This window comes from Cherax quadricarinatus, chromosome 90 (genome assembly GCF_038502225.1).
Source record: "Cherax quadricarinatus isolate ZL_2023a chromosome 90, ASM3850222v1, whole genome shotgun sequence".
Lineage (NCBI taxonomy): Eukaryota > Metazoa > Arthropoda > Malacostraca > Decapoda > Parastacidae > Cherax > Cherax quadricarinatus.
In genome coordinates this window covers 2,138,845-2,161,687 of record NC_091381.1, presented here as the reverse complement: position 1 = coordinate 2,161,687, position 22,843 = coordinate 2,138,845, and the positions used below count along the sequence as shown (strand labels likewise).

General features: G+C 42.0%; 1 protein-coding gene across 1 annotated transcript; it reads left to right on the top strand.

The window, feature by feature from the left end:
* Positions 1–118: 118 nt before the first annotated feature.
* Positions 119–22,523, top strand: LOC138851069 (transcription factor IIIA-like; the record flags this gene model as incomplete). The annotated part of the gene is given in 4 exon segments (XM_070104272.1): positions 119–388; positions 17,001–17,363; positions 22,029–22,138; positions 22,356–22,523. Coding segments are annotated over 3 exon segments (641 nt in total), but the record flags the coding sequence as incomplete, so codon positions are not given.
* Between the last annotated feature and the right edge of the window lie 320 nt (positions 22,524–22,843).

Genomic DNA, 22,843 nt, shown 5'->3' with positions numbered 1-22,843 from the left:
TGTTAGTGCTGACAGTCACCCCCACTAGTGTTAGTGCTGACAGTCACCCCCACTAGTGTTAGTGCTGACAGTCACCCCCACTGGTGCTAGTGCTGAAGGTTGTGTGGTTCGTGTTGCGGCCACCAGAGTGCAGCACCGTCTTGCACAACAACAACAACAGCTGTAAATATAAACAAAACTAATTTGATTAGGATTTTTTTTTTATTAGACTTTAAGGTGCGAGAACACAGAGTGATTATTACTATATGGAAGAGCTAAACCCGTAGGAGGGGGATGCTCGCACAGCTGCTGAGAAATGGGAGGCAATGAGGTTTGATCCGAGGATGAGGATAGCTCCAGTTCCGTGCATCAAGAGCCTTTCTCTGTCACAGGGTCGCCCAGGAGGGAGGTAAGATACTACGGATTAATTTTTTTTACGAGATTCCTCCCCAAGATAAGAAATAATACTAATTCCTTTATTTAATACATGATATAACTTATACAGACCATAGTTGACACCAATGACGTATTACTATATAGAAAGTCCCTTGTTATGTAGAGTATTTCCAGCCAATTAGGTCAGTTTTATCCCAGGATGTGACCCACACCAGTCCATTAACACCCAGGATGTGACCCACACCAGTCCACTAACACCCAGGATGTGACCCACACCAGTCCACTAACACCCAGGATGCGACCCACACCAGTCCACTAACACCCAGGATGTGACCCACACCAGTCCACTAACACCCAGGATGTGACCCACACCAGTCCACTAACACCCAGGATGTGACCCACACCAGTCCACTAACACCCAGGATGTGACCCACACCAGTCCACTAACACCCAGGATGTGACCCACACCAGTCCACTAACACCCAGGATGTGACCCACACCAGTCCACTAACACCCAGGATGTGACCCACACCAGTCCACTAACACCCAGGATGTGACCCACACCAGTCCACTAACACCTAGGATGTGACCCACACCAGTCCACTAACACCCAGGATGCCACCCACACCAGTCCACTAACACCCAGGATGTGACACACACCAGTCCACTAACACCAAGGATGTGACCCACACCAGTCCACTAACAAGCAGGATGTGACCCACACCATTCGACTAACACACAGGATGAAACCCACACCAGTGAAATAACACCCAGTATGTGACCCACACTAGTCCACTAACACCCTGGATGTGACCAACATCAGTCCACTAGCACCAGGGATGTAACCCACACCAGCCCACTAACACCCTGGACGTGACCCACACCAGTCCACTAACACTCAGGATGTGACCCACACCAGTCCACTAACACTCAGGATGCCACCCACACCAGTCCACTAACACCCAGGATGTAACCCACACCAGTCCACTAACACCCGGGATGTAACCCACACCAGTCCACTAACACCCAGGAGGTGGCCCGGTGGCCTGGTGGCTAAAGCTCCCGCTTCACACACGGAGGGCCCGGGTTCGATTCCCGGCGGGTGGAAACATTCGACACGTTTCCTTACACCTGTTGTCCTGTTCACCTAGCAGCAAATAGGTACCTGGGTGTTAGTCGACTGGTGTGGGTCGCATCCTGGGGGACAAGATTAAGGACCCCAATGGAAATAAGTTAGACAGTCCTCGATGACGCACTGACTTTCTTGGGTTATCCTGGGTGGCTAACCCTCCGGGGTTAAAAATCCGAACGAAATCTTATCTTATCTTATCTTACCCACACCAGTCAACTAACACCCAGGATGCCACCCACACCAGTCAACTAACACCCAGGATGCCACCCACACCAGTCAACTAACACCCAGGATGCAACCCACACCAGTCCACTAACACCCAGGATGCCACCAACACCAGTCAACTAGCACCCAGGATGCCACCCACACCAGTCCACTAACACCCAGGATGCCACCCACACCAGTCCACTAACACCCAGGATGCCACCCACACCAGTCCACCAACACCCAGGATGCCACCCACACCAGTCAACTAACACCCAGGTACCTATTTTGCTGATGAGTTAGCATGGACAGCAGGTGTAAAGAAACACAGCCAATGTTTCTACCTTTGCTGGGAATCAAACCCGGACACTTGCTGTGTGAAGCGAGAGCTTTAGCCACCAGGCTCAGCTACACATAACTACAATTATCATATATATTGTAAATTACCCCAGGATAACCCAAAAACCTCAAAGTCACTTATTTCCATTGGGGGTCCTTCAGTATGCATTTATTAAGTATACACTTATTGTCCAGTATACACTTATTATTCAGTATACACTTATTATTCAGTATACACTTATTATTCAGTATGCACTTATTATTCAGTATGCACTTATTATTCAGTATGCACTTATTATTCAGTATGCACTTATTATTCAGTATGCACTTATTATTCAGTATACACTTATTATTCAGTATGCACTTATTATTCAGTATGCACTTATTATTCAGTATGCACTTATTATTCAGTATGCACTTATTATTCAGTATGCACTTATTATTCAGTATGCACTTATTATTCAGTATGCACTTATTATTCAGTATGCACTTATTATTCAGTATGCACTTATTATTCAGTATACACTTATTATTCACTATACGCTTATTATTCACTATATGCTTATTATTCAGTTTACACTTATTATCCAGTATACACTTATTATCCAGTATACACTTATTATCCAGTAAACACTTATTATCCAGTATACACTTATTATTCAGTATACACTTATTATCCAGTATACACTTATTATTCAGTATACACTTATTATCCAGTATACACTTATTATCCAGTAAACACTTATTATCCAGTATACACTTATTATTCAGTATACACTTATTATCCAGTATACACTTATTATTCAGTATACACTTATTATCCAGTATACACTTATTATCCAGTAAACACTTATTATCCAGTATTCACTTATTATCCAGTATACACTTATTATTCAGTATACACTCATCTACCTGGCCCCGTGGCCTGGCTGGCAAAGCTCTCGCTTCACACACGGAAGCCCGGGTTCGATTCCCAGCGAGGGTAGAAACATCAGATGCGTTTCCTTACACTGATTATCCATATTCACCCATCAGTAACAATGGATACCTGGGTATTAGTCGACTGGTGTGGGTTGCATCCTGGGGGAGAAGATTGAGGACCCCACTGGAAATAAGACAGTCCTCGGTGATGCACTGACTTTCTTGGGTTATCCTGGGTGGCTAACCCTCTGTGGTTAAAAATCCGAATGAAATCTTATCTCTTGTCTAACAGTTGCTGTAATAACATTGTTAAGATACTTGCTACTACTGGGTTTGAGGGATGGTTTTGAGCTATTAAATAAATTCTCAAATATTAAATGTATTTAACCCTTAAACGGTCCAAACGTATATATACGTTCACGCGCGTAGCGCCCCAAACGTATATATACGTTTTCTTTGTCATTCATTCAACATTGCCACAATAAGCCTGAGTCACCTAGACATGACAGAATGGGTGTGTGCACTCACTGTGTGCCATATTAAAATAATTGGGGATACCTGGGTACCATATGCACTTTTTTCCTTTTAAAAGAAAATTTTTTTTTTTTCCTCAAAAAATTTGGGGCGCTACGCGAGTGAACGTATATATATGTTTGGACCATTTAAGGGTTAAGGAGAAAGTTATGTTTTGTGTGTATTACCTGGAGAGTTTACCTGGAGAGAGTTCTGGGGGTCAACACCCCCGCGGCCCGGTCTGTGACCAGGCCTCCTGGTGGATCAGAGCCTGATCAACCAGGCTGTTACTGTTGGCTGCACGCAAACCAACGTACGAGCCACAGCCCGGCTAGTCAGGAACCGACTTTAGGTGCTTGTCCAGTGCCAGCTTGAAGACTGCCGGGGGTCTGTTGGTAATCCCCCTTATGTGTGCTGGGAGGCAGTTGAACAGTCTCGGGCCCCTGACACTTATTGTATGGTCTCTTAAGGCACCTAAAATGGAGGAATATAGCAAATAATATTGTTGCAGTAATAACACCAGGAGGCAGCTCTGATGAAAACTCACACTCACGCGAGCTTTTAAATCTCTGCACAAAATTCAATTTAAACCAGCAAATAATAGAGCCTACTAGACTGGAGAATACACTAGACCTCATCTTCACTAACAATGATGATCTGATAAGAAATGTCACCATATCAAAAACAATATACAGTGGACCCCCGCATAACGATGGCATCACATAGCGATTATTTCACATACCGCTTACTTTAATTGCAAAAATTTTGCCTCACATACCGCTTAAAAACCCGCTTACCGATTTTCGTCCGAGACGCGCTCACATGTTCCGCCGGTGGCATTGTTTACCAGCCAGCCTCCGCAGTAACATCCAAGCATACAATCGGAATATTTCGTATTATTACAGTGTTTTCGGTGCTTTTTCTGGAAAATAAGTGACCATGGGCCCCAAGAAAGCTTCTAGTGCCAACCCTACAGCAATAAGGGTGAGAATTACAATAGAGATGAAGAAAAAGATCATTGATAAGTATGAAAGAGGAGTGCATGTCTCCGAGCTGGCCAGGTTGTATAATAAACCCCAATCAACCATCGCTACTATTGGTGGTACAGCTGCTGCTGCTGCTGCACTGTCAGCTGCTGCTGCTGCTGCACTGTCAGCTGCTGCTGCTGCTGTAGCACCGTTGTTGGTGTGGCTTATTGAGAATACCAAGAAACAATTAACCCCAGAGGATTTGCCACCCAGGATAACCCAAAAAAGTCAGTGTCATCGAAGACTGTCTAACTTATTTCCATTGGGGTCCTTAATCTTGTCTCCCAGGATGCAACCCACACAAGTCAACTAACACCCAGGTGAGCAGGGAAAAATGCCTGGAACTAGTGCTCATATTGGTGAATTTAAAGCCAGCAAAGGTTGGTTTGAGAGATTTAAGAATCGTAGTGGCATACACAGTGTGATAAGGCCTGTTCTGGAAGAAAATGCCAAACAGGACCTACAGTACTCAGGAGGAAAAGGCACTCCCAGGACACAGTGTCTCATCAGTCATTGCTGCATCTTCAATAAAGGTAAGTGTCATTTATTCTTCATTTAGTAGACTAGTACATGCACAATATATACTGTGCATGTACTACTCTACTATTGTGCATGTATCCTTCTCTTTGTGTGTGGGAAAATGTATATTTCATGTGGTAAAATTTTTTTTTTCATACTTTTGGGTGTCTTGCACGGATTAATTTGATTTCCATTATTTCTTATGGGGAAAATTCATTCACATAGCGATTATTTCGCATAACAATTACCCCTCTTGCACGGATTAAAATCGTTAACCGGGGGTCCACTGTACTCAGAACACAACATAATTGAGGTTCAGACATGTATGCGCGGAGCCCCAGACCGACAAAATGAGATTAGTCACGAGGGAGCATTCACCAAATTCAACTTCAATAACAAAAACATAAAGTGGGACCAAGTAAACCAAGTCCTAACCGATATAAGCTGGGAAGATATACTAAGCAACACAGACCCCAACTTATGCCTAGAACAGATTAACTCGGTGGCACTCGATGTATGCACAAGGCTTATTCCTCTAAGAAAAAGGAGGAGTAGATGTAAAATAGAAAGAGACAGGCGCTCCCTTTACAGGCGACGGAAAAGAATAACAGAGCGGCTAAAAGAGGTCAATATATCTGAAATGCGTAGGGAGACACTGGTCAGAGAAATAGCAAGCATCGAACTTAAGCTAAAAGAATCCTTTAGGAGTCAGGAATCGCGGGAAGAACTAAAAGCCATAAATGAAATCGAGAGAAACCCAAAGTATTTCTTCTCCTATGCCAAATCAAAATCGAGAACAACGTCCAGTATTGGGCCCCTACTTAAACAAGATGGGTCCTACACAGATGACAGCAAGGAAATGAGTGAGCTACTCAAGTCCCAATATGACTCAGTTTTTAGCAAGCCGCTAACCAGACTGAGAGTCGAAGATCAAAATTAATTTTTTATGAGAGAGCCACAAAATTTGATTAACACAAGCCTATCCGATGTTATCCTGACTCCAAATGACTTCGAACAGGCGATAAATGACATGCCCATGCACTCTGCCTCAGGGCCAGACTCATGGAACTCTGTGTTCATCAAGAACTGCAAGAAGCCCCTATCACGAGCCTTTTCCATCCTATGGAGAGGGAGCATGGACACGGGGGTCGTCCCACAGTTACTAAAAACAACAGACATAGCCCCACTCCACAAAGGGGGCAGTAAAGCAACAGCAAAGAACTATAGACCAATAGCACTAACATCCCATATCATAAAAATCTTTGAAAGGGTCCTAAGAAGCAAGATCACCACCCATCTAGAAACCCATCAGTTACACAACCAAGGCAACATGGGTTTAGAACAGGTCGCTCCTGTCTGTCTCAACTATTGGATCACTACGACAAGGTCCTAGATGCAGTAGAAGACAAAAAGAATGCAGATGTAATATATACAGACTTTGCAAAAGCCTTCGACAAGTGTGACCATGGCGTAATAGCGCACAAAATGCGTGCTAAAGGAATAACAGGAAAAGTCGGTCGATGGATCTATAATTTCCTCACTAACAGAACACAGAGAGTAGTCGTCAACAGAGTAAAGTCCGAGGCAGCTACGGTGAAAAGCTCTGTTCCACAAGGCACAGTACTTGCTCCCATCTTGTTCCTCATCCTCATATCCGACATAGACAAGGATGTCAGCCACAGCACCGTGTCTTCCTTTGCAGATGACACCCGAATCTGCATGACAGTGTCATCCATTGCAGACACTGCAAAGCTCCAGGCGGACATCAACCAAATCTTTCAGTGGGCTGCAGAAAACAATATGAAGTTCAACGATGAGAAATTTCAATTACTCAGATATGGTAAACATGAGGAAATTAAATCTTCATCAGAGTACAAAACAAATTCTGGCCACAAAATAGAGCGAAACACCAACGTCAAAGAACTGGGAGTGATCATGTCGGAGGATCTCACCTTCAAGGACCATAACATTGTATCAATCGCATCTGCTAGAAAAATGACAGGATGGATAATGAGAACCTTCAAAACTAGGGAGGCCAAGCCCATGATGACACTCTTCAGGTCACTTGTTCTATCTAGGCTGGAATATTGCTGCACACTAACAGCACCTTTCAAGGCAGGTGAAATTGCCGACCTAGAAAATGTACAGAGAACTTTCACGGCGCGCATAACGGAGATAAAACACCTCAATTACTGGGAGCGCTTGGGGTTCCTAAACCTGTATTCCCTGGAACGCAGGAGGGAGAGATACATGATTATATACACCTGGAAAATCCTAGAGGGACTAGTACCGAACTTGCACAGGAAAATCACTCACTACGAAAGCAAAAGACTTGGCAGACGATGCAACATCCCCCAATGAAAAGCAGGGGTGTCACTAGCACGTTAAGAGACCATACAATAAGTGTCAGGGGCCCGAGACTGTTCAACTGCCTCCCAGCACACATAAGGGGGATTACCAACAGACCCCTGGCAGTCTTCAAGCTGGCACTGGACAAGCACGTAAAGTCAGTTCCTGATCAGCCGGGCTGTGGCTCGTACGTTGGTTTGCGTGCAGCCAGCAGCAACAGCCTGGTTGATCAGGCTCTGATCCACCAGGAGGCCTGGTCACAGACCGGGCCGCGGGGGTGTTGATCCCCGGAACTCTCTCCAGGTAAACTCCAGGTAGTGACACCCCTGCTTTTCATTGGGGGGATGTTGCATCGTCTGCCAAGTCTTTTTGCTTTCGTAGTGAGTGATTTTCATGTGCAAGTTCGGTACTAGTCCCTCTAGGATTTTCCAGGTGTATATAATCATGTATCTCTCCCGCCTGCGTTCCAGGGAATACAGGTTTAGGAACCTCAAGCACTCCCAGTAATTGAGGTGTTTTATCTCCGTTATGCGCGCCGTGAAGGTTCTCTGTACATTTTCTAGGTCAGCAATTTCACCTGCCTTGAAAGGTGCTGTTAGTGTGCAGCAATATTCCAGCCTAGATAGAACAAGTGACCTGAAGAGTGTCATCATGGGCTTGGCCTCCCTAGTTTTGAAGGTTCTCATTATCCATCCTGCCATTTTTCTAGCAGATGCGATTGATACAATGTTATGGTCCTTGAATGTGAGATCCTCCGACATGATCACTCCCAGGTCTTTGACGTTGGTGTTTCGCTCTATTTTGTGTCCAGAATTTGTTTTGTACTCTGATGAAGATTTAATTTCCTCGTGTTTGCCATATCTGAGTAATTGAAATTTCTCATCGTTAAACTTCATATTGTTTTCTGCAGCCCACTGAAAGATTTGGTTGATGTCTGCCTGGAGCCTTGCAGTGTCTGCAATGGAAGACACTGTCATGCAGATTCGGGTGTCATCTGCAAAGGAAGACACGGTGCTGTGGTTGACATCCTTGTCTATGTCAGATATGAGGATGAGGAACAAGATGGGAGCGAGTACTGTGCCTTGTGGAACAGAGCTTTTCACCGTAGCTGCCTCGGGCTTTACTCTGTTGACTACTACTCTCTGTGTTCTGTTAGTGAGGAAATTATAGATCCATCGACCGACTTTTCCCGTTATTCCTTTAGCACGCATTTTGTGCGCTATTACGCCATGGTCACACTTGTCAAAGGCTTTTGCAAAGTCTGTATATATTACATCTGCATTCTTTCTGTTGTATAGGGATGATTCACTTATTAGTAGGCAAAACAAAAAAAATCCATAATCTAACCTATCCTGCATTTAGAGGTAAATTCTAGGTTATGTTAGTGATGGTTATTCTTTTAGGATGCCTAAAAACTTTCTTTTGATACACCCAAAATATAGTTGTCTTCATTGCATAGCCAATATAATTTTATCACTTAATGAAAGGCACATCATTGGCTGATATAAACTTAATGTAAATTGTAGAATGTTTCATACCATTAGTACTTGAAATGTGTCACTTCATATTGTAAATTTCTTTGCTACAGCTAACCTACTCTATTTTTTGAATCTCAACCACCCTATGTGTCTGTATATCTGGAGGGTGTTTAGGGGGTCAGTGCACCCTTGACGTCTGATCAACCTAGATGTTACTACTGGTCACACACAAAGCGATGCAAACCTCGGCATGGGTGAACACACTGAGCATGTTTCCTTACACCTACTGTCCCTGTTCATCTTGCAGTAAGTAGGTACCTGAGTGTTAGTCGACTGTTGTGGGTTGCATCCTGAGGGACAAGATTGAATGACCCCAATGGAAATAAGACAGACAGTCTTGATGACATACTGACTCTTTCTTGTGTTGTCCTGAGTGTCACAAAGTTTGGATTCAGATTATTTATTTCAGGATTCTGTGGAGAGAGCATGGACACAGCAGTCATCCCACAGTCACTAAAAACAACAAACATAGAGTCACTCCACAAAGGTAGCAGTAAAGAAATTGGAAAGAATTACAGACCAATTTCCTGATAAAGAGAACACAAATAGTAGTAGTCAACAGAGTAAAGTCCGAGGCAGCTACGGTGAAAAGCTCTGTTCCGCAAGGCACAGTACTCGCTCCCAACTTGTTCCTCATCCTCATATCTGACATAGACAGTGATGTAAGCCACAGCACCGTGTCTTCCTTTGCAGATGACACCCGAATCTGCATGACAGTGTCTTCCATTGCAGACAGTGCAAGGCTCGAGGCAAACATCAACCAAATCTTTCAGTGGGCTGCAGAAAACAATATGAAGTTCAACGATGAGAAATTTCAATTACTCCGATATGGTAAGCATGAGGAAATTAAAACTTCATCAGAGTATAAAACAAATTCCAACCACACAATAGAGCGAAAAACTAACGTCAAAGACCTGGGAGTGATAATGTTATAGGATCTCACCTTCAAGGACCATAACATTGTATCAATTGCATCTACTAGAAAAATGACAGGATGGATAATGCAAACCTTTAAAACTAGGGAAGCCAAGCCCATGATGACACTCTTCAGGTTTCTTGTTCTATCTAGGCTGGAATGTTGCTGCATACTAACAGCACCTTTCAAGGCAGGTGAAATTGTTGACCTAGAAAATGTACAGAGAACCTGCATGGCACTCATTACTGAGATAAAACACCTCAGTTACTGGGAGCACTTGAAGTTCCTGAACCAGTACTCCCTGGAATGCAGGCGGGAGAGATACATGATTATATACACCTGGAAAATCCTAGAAGGTCTAGTACCAAACTTGCACATGAAAATCACTCACTACGAAAGCAAAAGCCTCAGCAGACGATGCAGCATCCCGCCAAGTAAAAGCAGGGGTGTCACTAGCACATTAAGAGACAACACAATAAGTGTCTGGGGCCCAAGACTGTTCAGCTGCCTCCCAGCATATATAAGGGGGATTACCAATAGACCCCTGGCTGTCTTCAAGCAGGCACTGGACAAGCACCTAAAGTTGGTACCTGACCAGCCGGGCTGTGGTTCGTACGTTGGATTGCGTGCAGCCAGCAGTAACAGCCTGGTTGATCAGGCCCTGATCCACCATGAGGCTTGGTCACAGACCGGGCCGCGGGGGCGTTGACCCCCGGAACTCTCTCCAGGTAAACTCCAGGTAATGTCCCACATCATAAAAATCTTTGAAAGGGTTCTAAGAAGCAAGATTGCTACCCATTTTGATACCCATCACTTACACAACCCAGGGCAATATGGGTTTAGAGCAGGTTGCTCTTGCCTGTTCCAACTACTGGACCACTATGACATGGTCTTAGATGCTCTGTAGGACAAACAAAATACAGATGTAGTATACCCAGACTGCGAAAGCCTTCGACAAGTGTGACCATGGTGTAATAGCACACAAAATGCATGATAAAAGAATAACAGGAAAAGTTACCACAGGTCAGCCATCACTAATCTGGCAACCAGTTATCCAGTTCCATCAGTAATCCAGCACTAATTTTGGCTAGAATAATTTCAAATTTTATCATTATACTGACTCAAATCATTTTTTTTTTATTAACACATCGGCTGATTCCCACCAAGGCAGGGTGGCCCAAAAAAGAAAAACTTTCACCATCATTCACTCCATCACTGTCTTGCCAGAAGGATGCTTTACACTACAGTTATAAAACTGCAACATTAACACCCCTCCTTCAAAGTGTAGACACTGTACTTCCCATCTCCAGGACTCAAGTCCGACCTGCCGGTTTCCCTGAATCCTTCATAAATGTTACTTTGCTCACTCTCCAACAGCATGTCAAGTATTAAAAACCATTTGTCTCCATTCACTTCTATCAAATACACTCATGCACACTTGCTGGAAGTCCAAGCCCCTCGCACGCAAAACCTCCTTTACCCCCTCCCTCCAACCCTTCCTAGGCCGACCCCTACCCCACCTTCCCTCCACTACAGATTATATGCTCTCGAAGTCATTCTGTTTTGTTCCATTCTCTCTACATGTCTGAACCACCTCAACAACCCCTCCTGAGCCCTCTGGATAATAGTTTTGGTAATCCTACACCTTCTCCTAATTTCCAAACTACGAATTCTCTGCATTATATTCACACTACACATTGCCCTCAGACATGACATCTCCACTGCCTCTAGCCTTCTCCTTGTTGCAACAGTCATCACCCATGCTTCACACCCATACAAGAGTGTTGATACAACTATACTCTCATACAGTCCTCTTTTTGCTTCCACAACAAAGTTCTTTGTCTCCACAGACTCCTAAGTGCACCTCTCACCCTTTTCCCCTCATCAATTCTGTGATTCACCTCATCCTTCATAGACACATCTGCTGACATGTCCACTCCTAAATATCTGAATACATTCCCCTTCCTTCATATTCTCTTCCTCCAGTCTGAAATCCAGTCTCTTCCTGACTCAAATTTCATCATTATACTGACTCAGAAATTATGCAGATAGTTGTAAACCCACAGCAGCAAGCCAGTGGAGAAAGCAGTGATGAAAATGAGAAAGATGTAGCAGAAAGAGTCTCTGTTGATAGGTTAATTAAGTGTATTCTAACCTAATTACTCTGTAATCTGGCAAACTCACTAATCCGGCACACTACAGGTCCCTATGATGCCAGATTAGTGATGGTTGACCTGTAGATGGATCTATAGCTTCCTAACATACAGAACACAAAGACAAATAGTAAACAGTAAAGTCAGAGGCAGCTACAGTGAAAAGCTCTGTTCCACAAGGCACAATATTCGTTCCCATCCTGTTCCTCATAATCGTATCTGACATAGAGATATAAGCCACAGCACTGTGTCTTCTTTTGTAGATGACACCTGGATTTGCATGACAGTGTTATCCATTGAAGACACAGCGAGTCTCCAAGTGGACATCAGCCAAACATTTAAATGGAGTGCAGAAAACAATATTAAGTTCAATAAAGAGAAATTTCAATTACTCCAATATGGAAAACTCGAGGAAATTAAAACTGTATCAGAGCATTCAACAAATTTCAACCACACAATGGAATGAAAAACTAACATGAAGGACCTGGGAGTGATAATGTCAGAGGATCTTGCTTTCAAAGATCACAACAATGTATGTACCACATCTGCTAGGAAAAATGATAGGATGGATTATGAGAATCTTCAAAAGTAGGGATGCCAATTCCATGATGTTTCTCTGCAAATTGCTTGTTCTCTCTAGGCTGGAATATTGCTGTGCACTAATGGCTCCTTTCAAGGCAGGCAAAAATTGAAGACTTGGAGAATGTACAGAAAACTTTTACGGCACACATAAGTACAGTGGACCCCCACCTAACGATCAGCTCCCAACTCGACCAATTATGTAAGTGTATTTTTGTAAGTGCTTTTGTAGGTGTATTTTTGGGGGTCTGAAACAGACCAATCTAATTCACAATATTTCTTATGGGAACAAATTCGGTCTATAACGGCACCAAAACAGACTTCTGGATTGAAATAATATCGTTAGGCAGGGGTCCACTGTACTTCAGGATGTACATGTTTATAGAGGGGCTACAGATATTTCAGATCACTTTTTAATTGTAGCTACAGTGAGAGTAAGAGGAAGGTGGGATACAAGGAAAATGAAGCGGCAAGTAAGAGAGAGGTGAAGGTTTATAAACTAAAGGAGGAGGCAGTTAGGGTAAGATATTAACAACTTTTTGAGGATAGATTGGCTAGCTAGAGTACAAGCAGTGGGGTAGATATATGGGGTAAGTTTAAGAATGTAGTGTGGGAGTGTTCAGCAGGAAAGTACGTGCAGGAGAGAAAAGCGGTTGATGGAATGATGATGTAAAGAGAGTAATAAGTGAGAGAAAGTCTGCATATGAGAGGTTTTTACAAAGTAGAAGTGATACAAGGAGGGATGAATTGTTAAATGTTGATGAGGATAGGGAAGCTGTGATTTCATGTATAGGGCAAGGAGGAATAACATTTTGTAGGAGTGAGGAGGAACCAGTTGTTAGTGTGGGAAAGGTGCATGAGGCAGTGGGTAGAATGAAAGGGGGTAAAGCAGCTGGGATCGATGGGATAAAGATAGAAATTTTAAAAGCAGGTGTGGATATATATGTAGTTTTGGAATGGTTAGTGCTTTTATTCAATAAATGTATGAAAGAGGGTAAGGTACCTAGGGATTAGCAGAGAGCATGCATAGTTCCTTTGTATAAAGGCAAAGGGGACAAAAGAGAGAGTAAAAATTATAGGGGAATAAGTCTGTTGAGTATACCTGGTAAAGTGCATGGTAGAGTTATTATTGAAAGAATTAAGAGTAAGACAGAGAGCAGGATAGCAGATGAAAAGAAGGCTTTAGGAAGGGTAGCGGGTGTGTAGACCAAGTGTTTACAGTGAAACATGTAGGTGAACAGTCCAGTGGTACCTTGACTTACAAGTGCCCCAACTTGCGAGTTTTCCGAGTTATGAGCTGTCGCTTGGTCGATTTTTTGCTTTGAGTTGCAAGCCAAAATCCGAGTTATGAGCGAGCTCCAGATACACTGCCACTAATTGGAGGCGTATCTGAAGTCAAATCAAACTCTGTACCCAGAGGAATGTCAGGTACTTTGTCCCATCCCACATGCTCTTCCAAGACATAAGTGGAAGGATAACACTCCCACACTAGTACCAGATTGTAGTGAGGCACCTCATCCATTGTTTGGTTCTCGTATAAACCCGGGGAAGAGGTAACACTCAGAGTTTGTCCAGAAACATTAAGGTGGGTGGAGTAGTGATGGTGGTCAGTGGAGTAGTGATGGTCGTGGGTGGAGTAGCGATGGTGGTGGGTGGAGTAGTGATGGTGGTGGGTGGAGTAGTGATGGTGGTGGGTGGAGTAGTGATGGTGGTGGGTGGAGTAGCAATGGTGGTGGGTGGAGTAGTGATGGTGGTGGGTGGAGTAGCAATGGTGGTGGGTGGAGTAGTGATGGTGGTGGGTGGAGTAGCAATGGTGGTGGGTGGAGTAGTGATGGTGGTGGGTGGAGTAGCGATGGTGGTGGGTGGAGTAGCGATGGTGGTGGGAGTAGTGATGGTGGTGGGTGGAGCAGTGATGGTGGTGGGTGGAGTAGCGATGGTGGTGGGAGTAGTGATGGCGGTGGGTGGAGTAGAGATGGTGGTGGGTGGAGTAGTGAGGGTGGTGGATAAAGTAGTGATAATGGTGGGTGGAGTAGTGAGGGTGGTGGGTGTAGTAGAGATGGTATTGTAGGTGGATTATACAATATTTCATATTTATAAATTCATTTTTATTTAAAAACAGATAAAAAAAATTGAGGTTGTTTTTTGGGGCTGGAATGAATTAATGGCATTTCAGTTAATTTCAGTGAGGAAAATTTATTTGATATATGAGCAAATTAAGTTACGAACTTGGTCACAGAACAAATTAAACTCGTATGTCAAGGTACCACTGTATTTAGATAAGGGTAAAGAGGATTTTGTGGCATTTATGGATTTGGTAAAGGTGTATGACAGGGTGGATAGTGGGGGGGGGGGCAATCTGGCAGCTGTTGCAAATGTATGTAATAAGAGATACGTTTATGAAAGCAGTGAAAAGTTTTTACGAGGATACTGAGGCTCAGGTTAAAGTATGTAGGAGAGAGGGAGATTATTTCCCAGTAAAAGTAGGCCTTAGACAGGGATGTGTGATGTCACCATGGTTGTTGAATACAGCCTCTCCTCACTTAGCGACATACTCGTTTACCGATGACTCGGAGTTACGATGGGCTCTCTGACCAGTATGCATACCTAAATAATATATATTAGAGCTGATTTCCTCAATTCTGTTTATTACAATATACAGTACAATGTTGTATAAACATTTAAAAATATACCATAAATGTTATAAATGGTGCAAAGGTAACATTAAAACAATATCAAAGATGGTTGACACAAACCCACTACCATTATGGTATACTCCTCACTTAGCGACGAATTCATTTACCAACGTGGTCTTAGGAACGGAAGCGACGAATTCATTTACCAACATGGTCTTAGGAACGGAACTCCATTGGTAAGTAAGAAGAGGCTGTGCATTTATAGACGGGATTGTAAGAGAAGTGAATACTCGGGTGTTGGCAAGAGATGTGGGGTTAAAAGTTAAAGACTCTAATATAAAGTGAGAGTTGTCACAGTTGCTCTTTGCTGATGACACTGTGCTTTTGGGAGATTCTGAAGAGAAGTTGCAGAGGTTGGTGGATGAGTTTGGCAGGGTATGTAAAAGAAGGTAATTAAATGTGAATATAAGAAAAAGTAATGACAATAACAAAAAAAATTTGGTAGCGGAAGATTGGATATCAGATTGGAGGAAGAGAGTATGGAGGATGTGAATGTATTCAGATATTTGGGAGTGGACTTGTCAGCAGATGGGTTTATGAAAGATGAGGTGAATCATAGAATTAACGAGGGGAAAAAGGTGAGTGATGCAGTGAGGAGTGTGTGGAGACAAAGCACTTTATCCAAGGAAGCAAAGAGGGGAATGTATGAGAGTACGTATAGTTATATCAACGTTCTTATATGGGTGTAAAGCACGGATGGTGAATGTTGCAACAAGAAGAAGATGGGAGGCAGTGGAGGTGTCATGTCAGAGAGCAATGTGTAGTGTGAATATAATGCAGAGAATCCATAGTTTGGAGATTAAGAGGAGGTGTGGGATTACCACAACTATTATCCAGAGGGCTGAGGAAGAGTTATTGAGATGGTTCAGACATGTAGAGTGCATGGAATGAAATAGAATGACTTTGAGAGTGTATAAATCTGTAGTGGAGGGAAGGCGTTGTAGGGGTCGGCCTAGGAAAAGTTTGAGGAGGGGGGTAAGGGATGTTTTGTGTGCGAGGGGCTTGGACTTCCAGCAAGCATGTGTGAGTGTGTTAGATAGGAGCAAATGGAGACAAATGGTTTTAAAGACTTGACGTGCTGTTGGTGTGTGGGCAAGGTAACGTTTGTGAACGGATTCAGGGAAACCGGCAGGCCGGACTTGAGTACTGGATATGGGAAGTACAGTGTCTGCACTCTGAAGGAGGGGTGTTAATGATGCAGTTTTATAACTAGTGTAAGCACGCCTATGGCAAGACAGTGATGGAGTGAATGATGGTGGAAGTTTTAATTTTTCGGGCCATCCTGCCTTGGTGGGAAATGGCCGATATGCTAATAAAAAAAAAAGGCACTTCACTATGACTGGAACAGTATACTACAAATAACCCACACATGGGAGACTTAAACTTATGATAACATTTCAGTCCAACATGAACCATTAACTAGTGACACACTAGACTGGTGAATGCTTCAAGTCAAACCAAACCGTCGTCATAAGTTTCAATTTCCTGTTTTTTTTTTTTTTTGTTTTTTTTTTAACAAGCTTGGTGTCTCCCACTGAGGCAGGGTGACCCCAAAAAAGAAGAAACTCCTTCATCATCACTCAACTCCATCACTGTCTTGCCAGAGGGGCACCATTACGACACTTCAAGACTGCAAGTATCTCCACCCCTCCTTAGAAGTGCAGGTTATTTGTGTGTCTAGATGTATAGCTAAATGTTAATTTCAAGGTATGATATATTGTATCTTTTTTTTGCTTTCCAGATGGCAAAAGAAGAAAGTGTAAATATAATCCTAGAAGTTGAATCGCTGGATGTATATGAAAGTGAAGATGAAGATGAATCAAATTCTGAAGATGAAACTAACATTAGTGAAAGTGCTACAGAAGAGAACAGAGATGAAACTGACAGCTGTGAAAAGGACAGGGAAAGTAGGATAGAAATTGAAGTAGATGGTATAGAAAGCAATGATTACATAATAAGTCCAAACTCAAATAAGCAAAGTCTTGGAACATCCAGTAGTAATAGAGTTTGCTTCCCTGTGCATGCATGCACATATGATGGCTGTGAAAAGGCTTTTAGTAGACCTAATCTCCTTGCTCAGCACCATAGGACACACACTGGTGAGGTGAGTATTGAAAATATGGGCTTAAAGTTGTCTGTGCAGTATATATTGTAGTTAATAATATTAAAGAATAATTTTACATTTTGGTTATTGCATGAAAATTGCAGTAGCACTTATAGTCTGTGTCTCAAGTGTTTTTTAAGCATCCATTGGCTACAGTATACTATTTAAACATGTATGAGATAAAATTTAATCCAGCATGTGTCTTGTTGCCAAAATGAGATAAAAATTCCATATTTTTGAAGTGCCCCCTTCATGGACCCAGGCAAAACTTGAAATTAAAGCATTTCACACATAGCATGACCAAAAAAAATTACACTTTGCCTTCCCTACCTACTAACATCTGTTTTTTCAATAACTCTCAAGACCATCATTGTAAATAATTTACAATGTGTTTAAGTGTATTTTGGATTTCTCCCTTACTCTAAGAGGATAAGTTTGTCTCCACCAATTGTGTAGCATCATCTACTCAGCCTGTAGCCATAGGAGTGCCTGAAGGTTGTGTCCTGGGCCCTCTCCTCTTTCTCATTTACATCAGTGATCTTCCCAACTCATCTCATATCCTTAAACCTGTTCTATTTGCAAATGACACTACTTACATCTTCTCCCACTCAAATCCGACTATGCTTAGTGACATTTAATGATGAGCTACTAAAAATATATGTGGATGATAACCAACAAGTTCATCTTTGGTATAGACAAAACCTGCTACATACTGTTTTGAATCAGAGCTTTAAATATACACCATAACATATTGATCATTGGTTCCTCCATTACAAGACACACTGAGGTCAAATTTTTAGGTCTTCACCTTGACTGCAACCTAAAATTTCATACCCATATCCAACAAATAGCCAGGAAAGTCTCCAAAACAGCAGGCATTCTTCCAAGATATAATACTATGTACCACAAAAGGCATTACTTACACTATACCACTCTCATGTACCCTTACCTCACTTACAGTATTTGTGCTTGGGGATCTACTATGACTAATCATCTTAACCCTTAAACGGTCCAAACAGATCGACGCTCAAATTCGTAGTGCTACAAAAGTAGATCTATTTTTTTTTTACATATTTTCAAATATAACAAAAAAAAAATGTAGATAAAAGTTTTTTTTACACATTTTCAAATGTAAAACAAAAAAGAAGATCTACATTTTTTTACGTACTTTCAGATGTTGAAAAAACGTATATATACGTTTGGACCATTTACGGGTTAAACCATTAATTACCCAACAAAAACCTGCTGTGCAGATGATCACCAACTCCTGCGCCAAAGAACACACCCCTCCATTCTTCAAGAATTTAAACTTACTTAAAATGCGGGATCTATAGAGAGTTGGAGTCACTTTAAACCTGTTCCTTGTTCTACATCTCTCAAACTATCTACCAGTAAACCTGAACCTTCTGCATCTCCTCAACCATCTACATCTGTTGAACCATCTATATTTCCAACACCATATACATCTCCCACATGCTAGTGGCTTTCTTTTGTGCCTACCAATATTTTATTACATGTAAGTTACATTATCTGTATACTGCATAAAGTAAATAAAAATTTAAATTTGAAGTTGAATGTACCTATCTCTCTTCCACACCATTTACAGTATTATTGTTGGAGCTTTGCAGTTCCATTGACTAAAAATAAATTATTGTGTGTCACTACTAGACCACATGGTAATACTGTACTATATTGTACATCTGGAAGCTTGTCTATTCACCAGAAAAAGTAAGAAAAATTACTTTACTGTATTGTATTGGACTTGTGCTGTATTTTTAACCCATTTTCTTTTCAGGCACATTACAGGTAATACTGTATTGTACTGTAGTTTATTTTTTGTATGTCTGGTAGTCCATCAATGTAACGGAATAAGTACGTCTTTTTGGGCATTTATCCATGTCTGGTAGTTGATTGATTAACTGGACTACATGAGCTTAATTGAAACTTTCAATATATTGGAATTTTTTGGTAAACTGGACACTCCCTTCCCCCTATTAAACCGTTTTATCAGATGTTTACTATATTTATTTACAGTGGACCCCCGCATACCGTTGGCCTTACATAACGTTAAATCCGCATACCGATACGTTTTATCGCTAAGATTTTGCCTCGCATACCGCTAAAAAACCCACTCAACGCTGTTCGTCCGAGACGCGTCTAATGTGCGGCCTTAGCCAGCCTCACATGTTCCGCCGGTGGCATTGTTTACCAGCCAGCCTCCGCGGTAACATCCAAGCATACAATCGGAATATTTCGTATTATTACAGTGTTTTTGGTGATTTTATCTGCAAAATAAGTGACCATGGGCCCCAAGAAAGCTTCTAGTGCCAACCCTACAGGAATAAGGGTGAGAATTACTATAGAGATGAAGAAAGAGATCATTGATAAGTATGAAAGTGGAGTGCGTGTCTCCGAGCTGGCCAGGTTGTATAATAAACCCCAATCAACCATCGCTACTATTGTGGGCAACAAAAAGGCAATCAAGGAAGCTGTTCTTGCCAAAGGTTCAACTGTGTTTTCGAAACAGAGATCGCAAGTGATGGAAGATGTTGAGAGACTCTTATTGGTGCGGATAAATGAAAAACAGATAGCAGGAGATAGCATCTCTCAAGTGATCATAAGTGAAAAGGCTAGGAAGTTGCATCAGGATTTAATTAAAAAAATGCATGCAACTAGTGATGATGTGAGTGAATTTAAGGCCAGCAAAGGTTGGTTTGAGAGATTTAAGAAGCGTAGTGGCATACATAGTGTGATAAGGCATGGTGAGGCTGCCAGTTCGGACCACAAAGCAGCTGAAAAATATGTGCAGGAATTCAAGGAGTACATAGAAAGTGAAGGACTGAAACCTGAACAAGTGTTTAATTGTGATGAAACAGGCCTGTTTTGGAAGAAAATGCCAAGCAGGACCTACATTACTCAGGAGGAAAAGGCACTCCCAGGACATAAGCCTATGAAAGACAGGCTTACTCTGTTGATGTGTTCCAATGCTACTGGTGATTGCAAAGTGAAGCCTTTATTAGTGTATCACTCAGAAACTCCCAGAGCGTTCAGACAAAAGAATATCCTCAAGGCTAATTTGTGTGTGCTGTGGAGGGCAAACAGTAAGGCATGGGTCACTAGGGACTTTTTCTATGACTGGTTACACCATGCATTTGCCCCCAATGTGAAAGATTACCTAACTGAAAAGAAATTAGACCTTAAGTGCCTCCTGGTGTTAGACAATGCCCCTGGTCATCCTACAGACGTGGCAGAGCGACTTTATGGAGACATGAAGTTCATTAAGGTGAAGTTTTTGCCTCCTAATACCACTCCTCTCCTGCAGCCCATGGACCAGCAGGTTATTGCAAACTTCAAAAAACTGTACACAAAAGCTCTGTTTGAAAGGTGCTTTGTAGTTACCTCAGAAACTCAACTGACTCTAAGAGAGTTTTGGAGAGATCACTTTAATATCCTCAATTGTGTAAACCTTATAGGTAAGGCTTGGGAGGGAGTGACTAAGAGGACCTTGAACTCTGCTTGGAAGAAACTGTGGCCAGAATGTGTAGACAAAAGGGATTTTGAAGGATTTGAGGCTAACCCTGAGAGGAGTATGCCAGTTGAGGAATCAATTGTGGCATTGGGAAAGTCCTTGGGGTTGGAGGTTAGTGGGGATGATGTGGAAGAGTTGGTGGAGGAGGACAATGAAGAACTAACCACTGATGAGCTGATAGATCAACTTCAACAGCAAGAGGCCAGACCTGAGGAAACTGGTTCGGAGGAGGGGATAGAGAAATTGAAGAAGTTGCCTACTACAAAGATTAAGGAAATCTGTGCAATGTGGCTGAAAGTGCAAACCTTTATGGATGAAAGTCACCCTCACACAGTTATTGCAAGCCGTGCTGGTGACTATTACACTGACAATGTTGTGAAACACTTTAGGGAGGTCATAAAGGAACGAGAGGTACAGGCCACTATGGACAGATATGTTGTGCGACAGAAGTCCAGTGACTCTGAAGCTGGTCCTAGTGGCATTAAAAGAAGAAGGGAAGTAACCCCAGAAAAGGACTTGACACCTCAAGTCTTAATGGAAGGGGATTCCCCTTCTAAACATTAAGACTCTCTCCTCCTCCCATCCCATCAATCATCACCAGATCTTCAATAAAGGTAAGTGTCATGTAATTGTGCATGCCTTTTTCAGTTTGTGTGTATTAAAATTAATATTTCATGTGGTAAAAATGTTTTTTTTTCATACTTTGGGGTGTCTTGCACGGATTGATTTGATTTCCATTATTTCTTATGGGGAAAATTCATCCGCATAACGATAATTTCGCATAACAATGAGCTCTCATGAACGGATTAATATTGTTATGCGGGGGTCCACTGTATTTGACTATTATCAGACTAAGCAGGGGAATGTATGAATGGTTCATGTAATGAAAAATGTTTTCTATGAACCTGATGCTGCACTTTATTCCCCCCACTTGTAAATCAGTGCCTAATATGCATATTGTTTGACCCATGACCTCACTTGTGATTCCATGGTGCCATGTATCTGTTTTTTTTTTTTTTTATACTTGATGAAGTCTTGTCCTGAACAGTGTCATAATAAGGGTTTTCCCTGCAAAAATTGGTATCTTTCTTACTCCTTATTGGCTTACTCAATCACTCATTACCTTGTGCTTGCAGCGACCTTATGTATGCCCTGTAGCATGGTGCCCACGGTCATACACTCGACAACAACATCTCAAAAGACACATGGAAACTGGACATCAGGAGAAGTCTGAAGAGAAATTAAAGTAAGCGTATAAAGGCTACACATTTTTATTACATGAGCTATTAAAAACAGTCATTTTATCTGTCAAAAGTGCTACTCTGAGCCCATGTAATATGTATTCTGTCACATTTCTAGTCATGACGCTATGCTCTTTTAGAATGAAGTCTCTGTATGTACTGTGTGTTTCTCTTATTTTCAATAGATTATTTTAATATTTATATTTTTTCTTGTTTTGTTAGATGTGACAAATGTGAAAAATTATTTAGCAATGTTTATTCTCTGAAGAAACACCACTTCCGATATCACGTGCGTAACCGGTACAAGTGTGAACATTGCTCGCAGACGTTTAAGAAGCAGCAACATTTGAGTACGCACTCCTTTGTGCATACTGGTATCAAACCATTCAAGTAAGTTGAATTTATTCTGAAGGATTCATTATGGTCAGTGTACTGCCTAAAAGATCAGTAAAATTAATTTTCAATCTTTACAGCCTCTCCTCACTTAGCGACGTATTCGTTTACCGATGACTCGGACTTACAATGGGCTCTCTGACCAGTATGCATACCTAAATAATGTATACAGTGGTCCCTCAATAATCGTCCATAATCCATTCCTGGAAGTGGGACTATTATCGAAATGGACGATTTACGAATCAATTTTCCCCATAAGAAATAATGTAAATTCAATTAATCCATTCCTGACACCCAGAAGCATTAAAACAAAAATT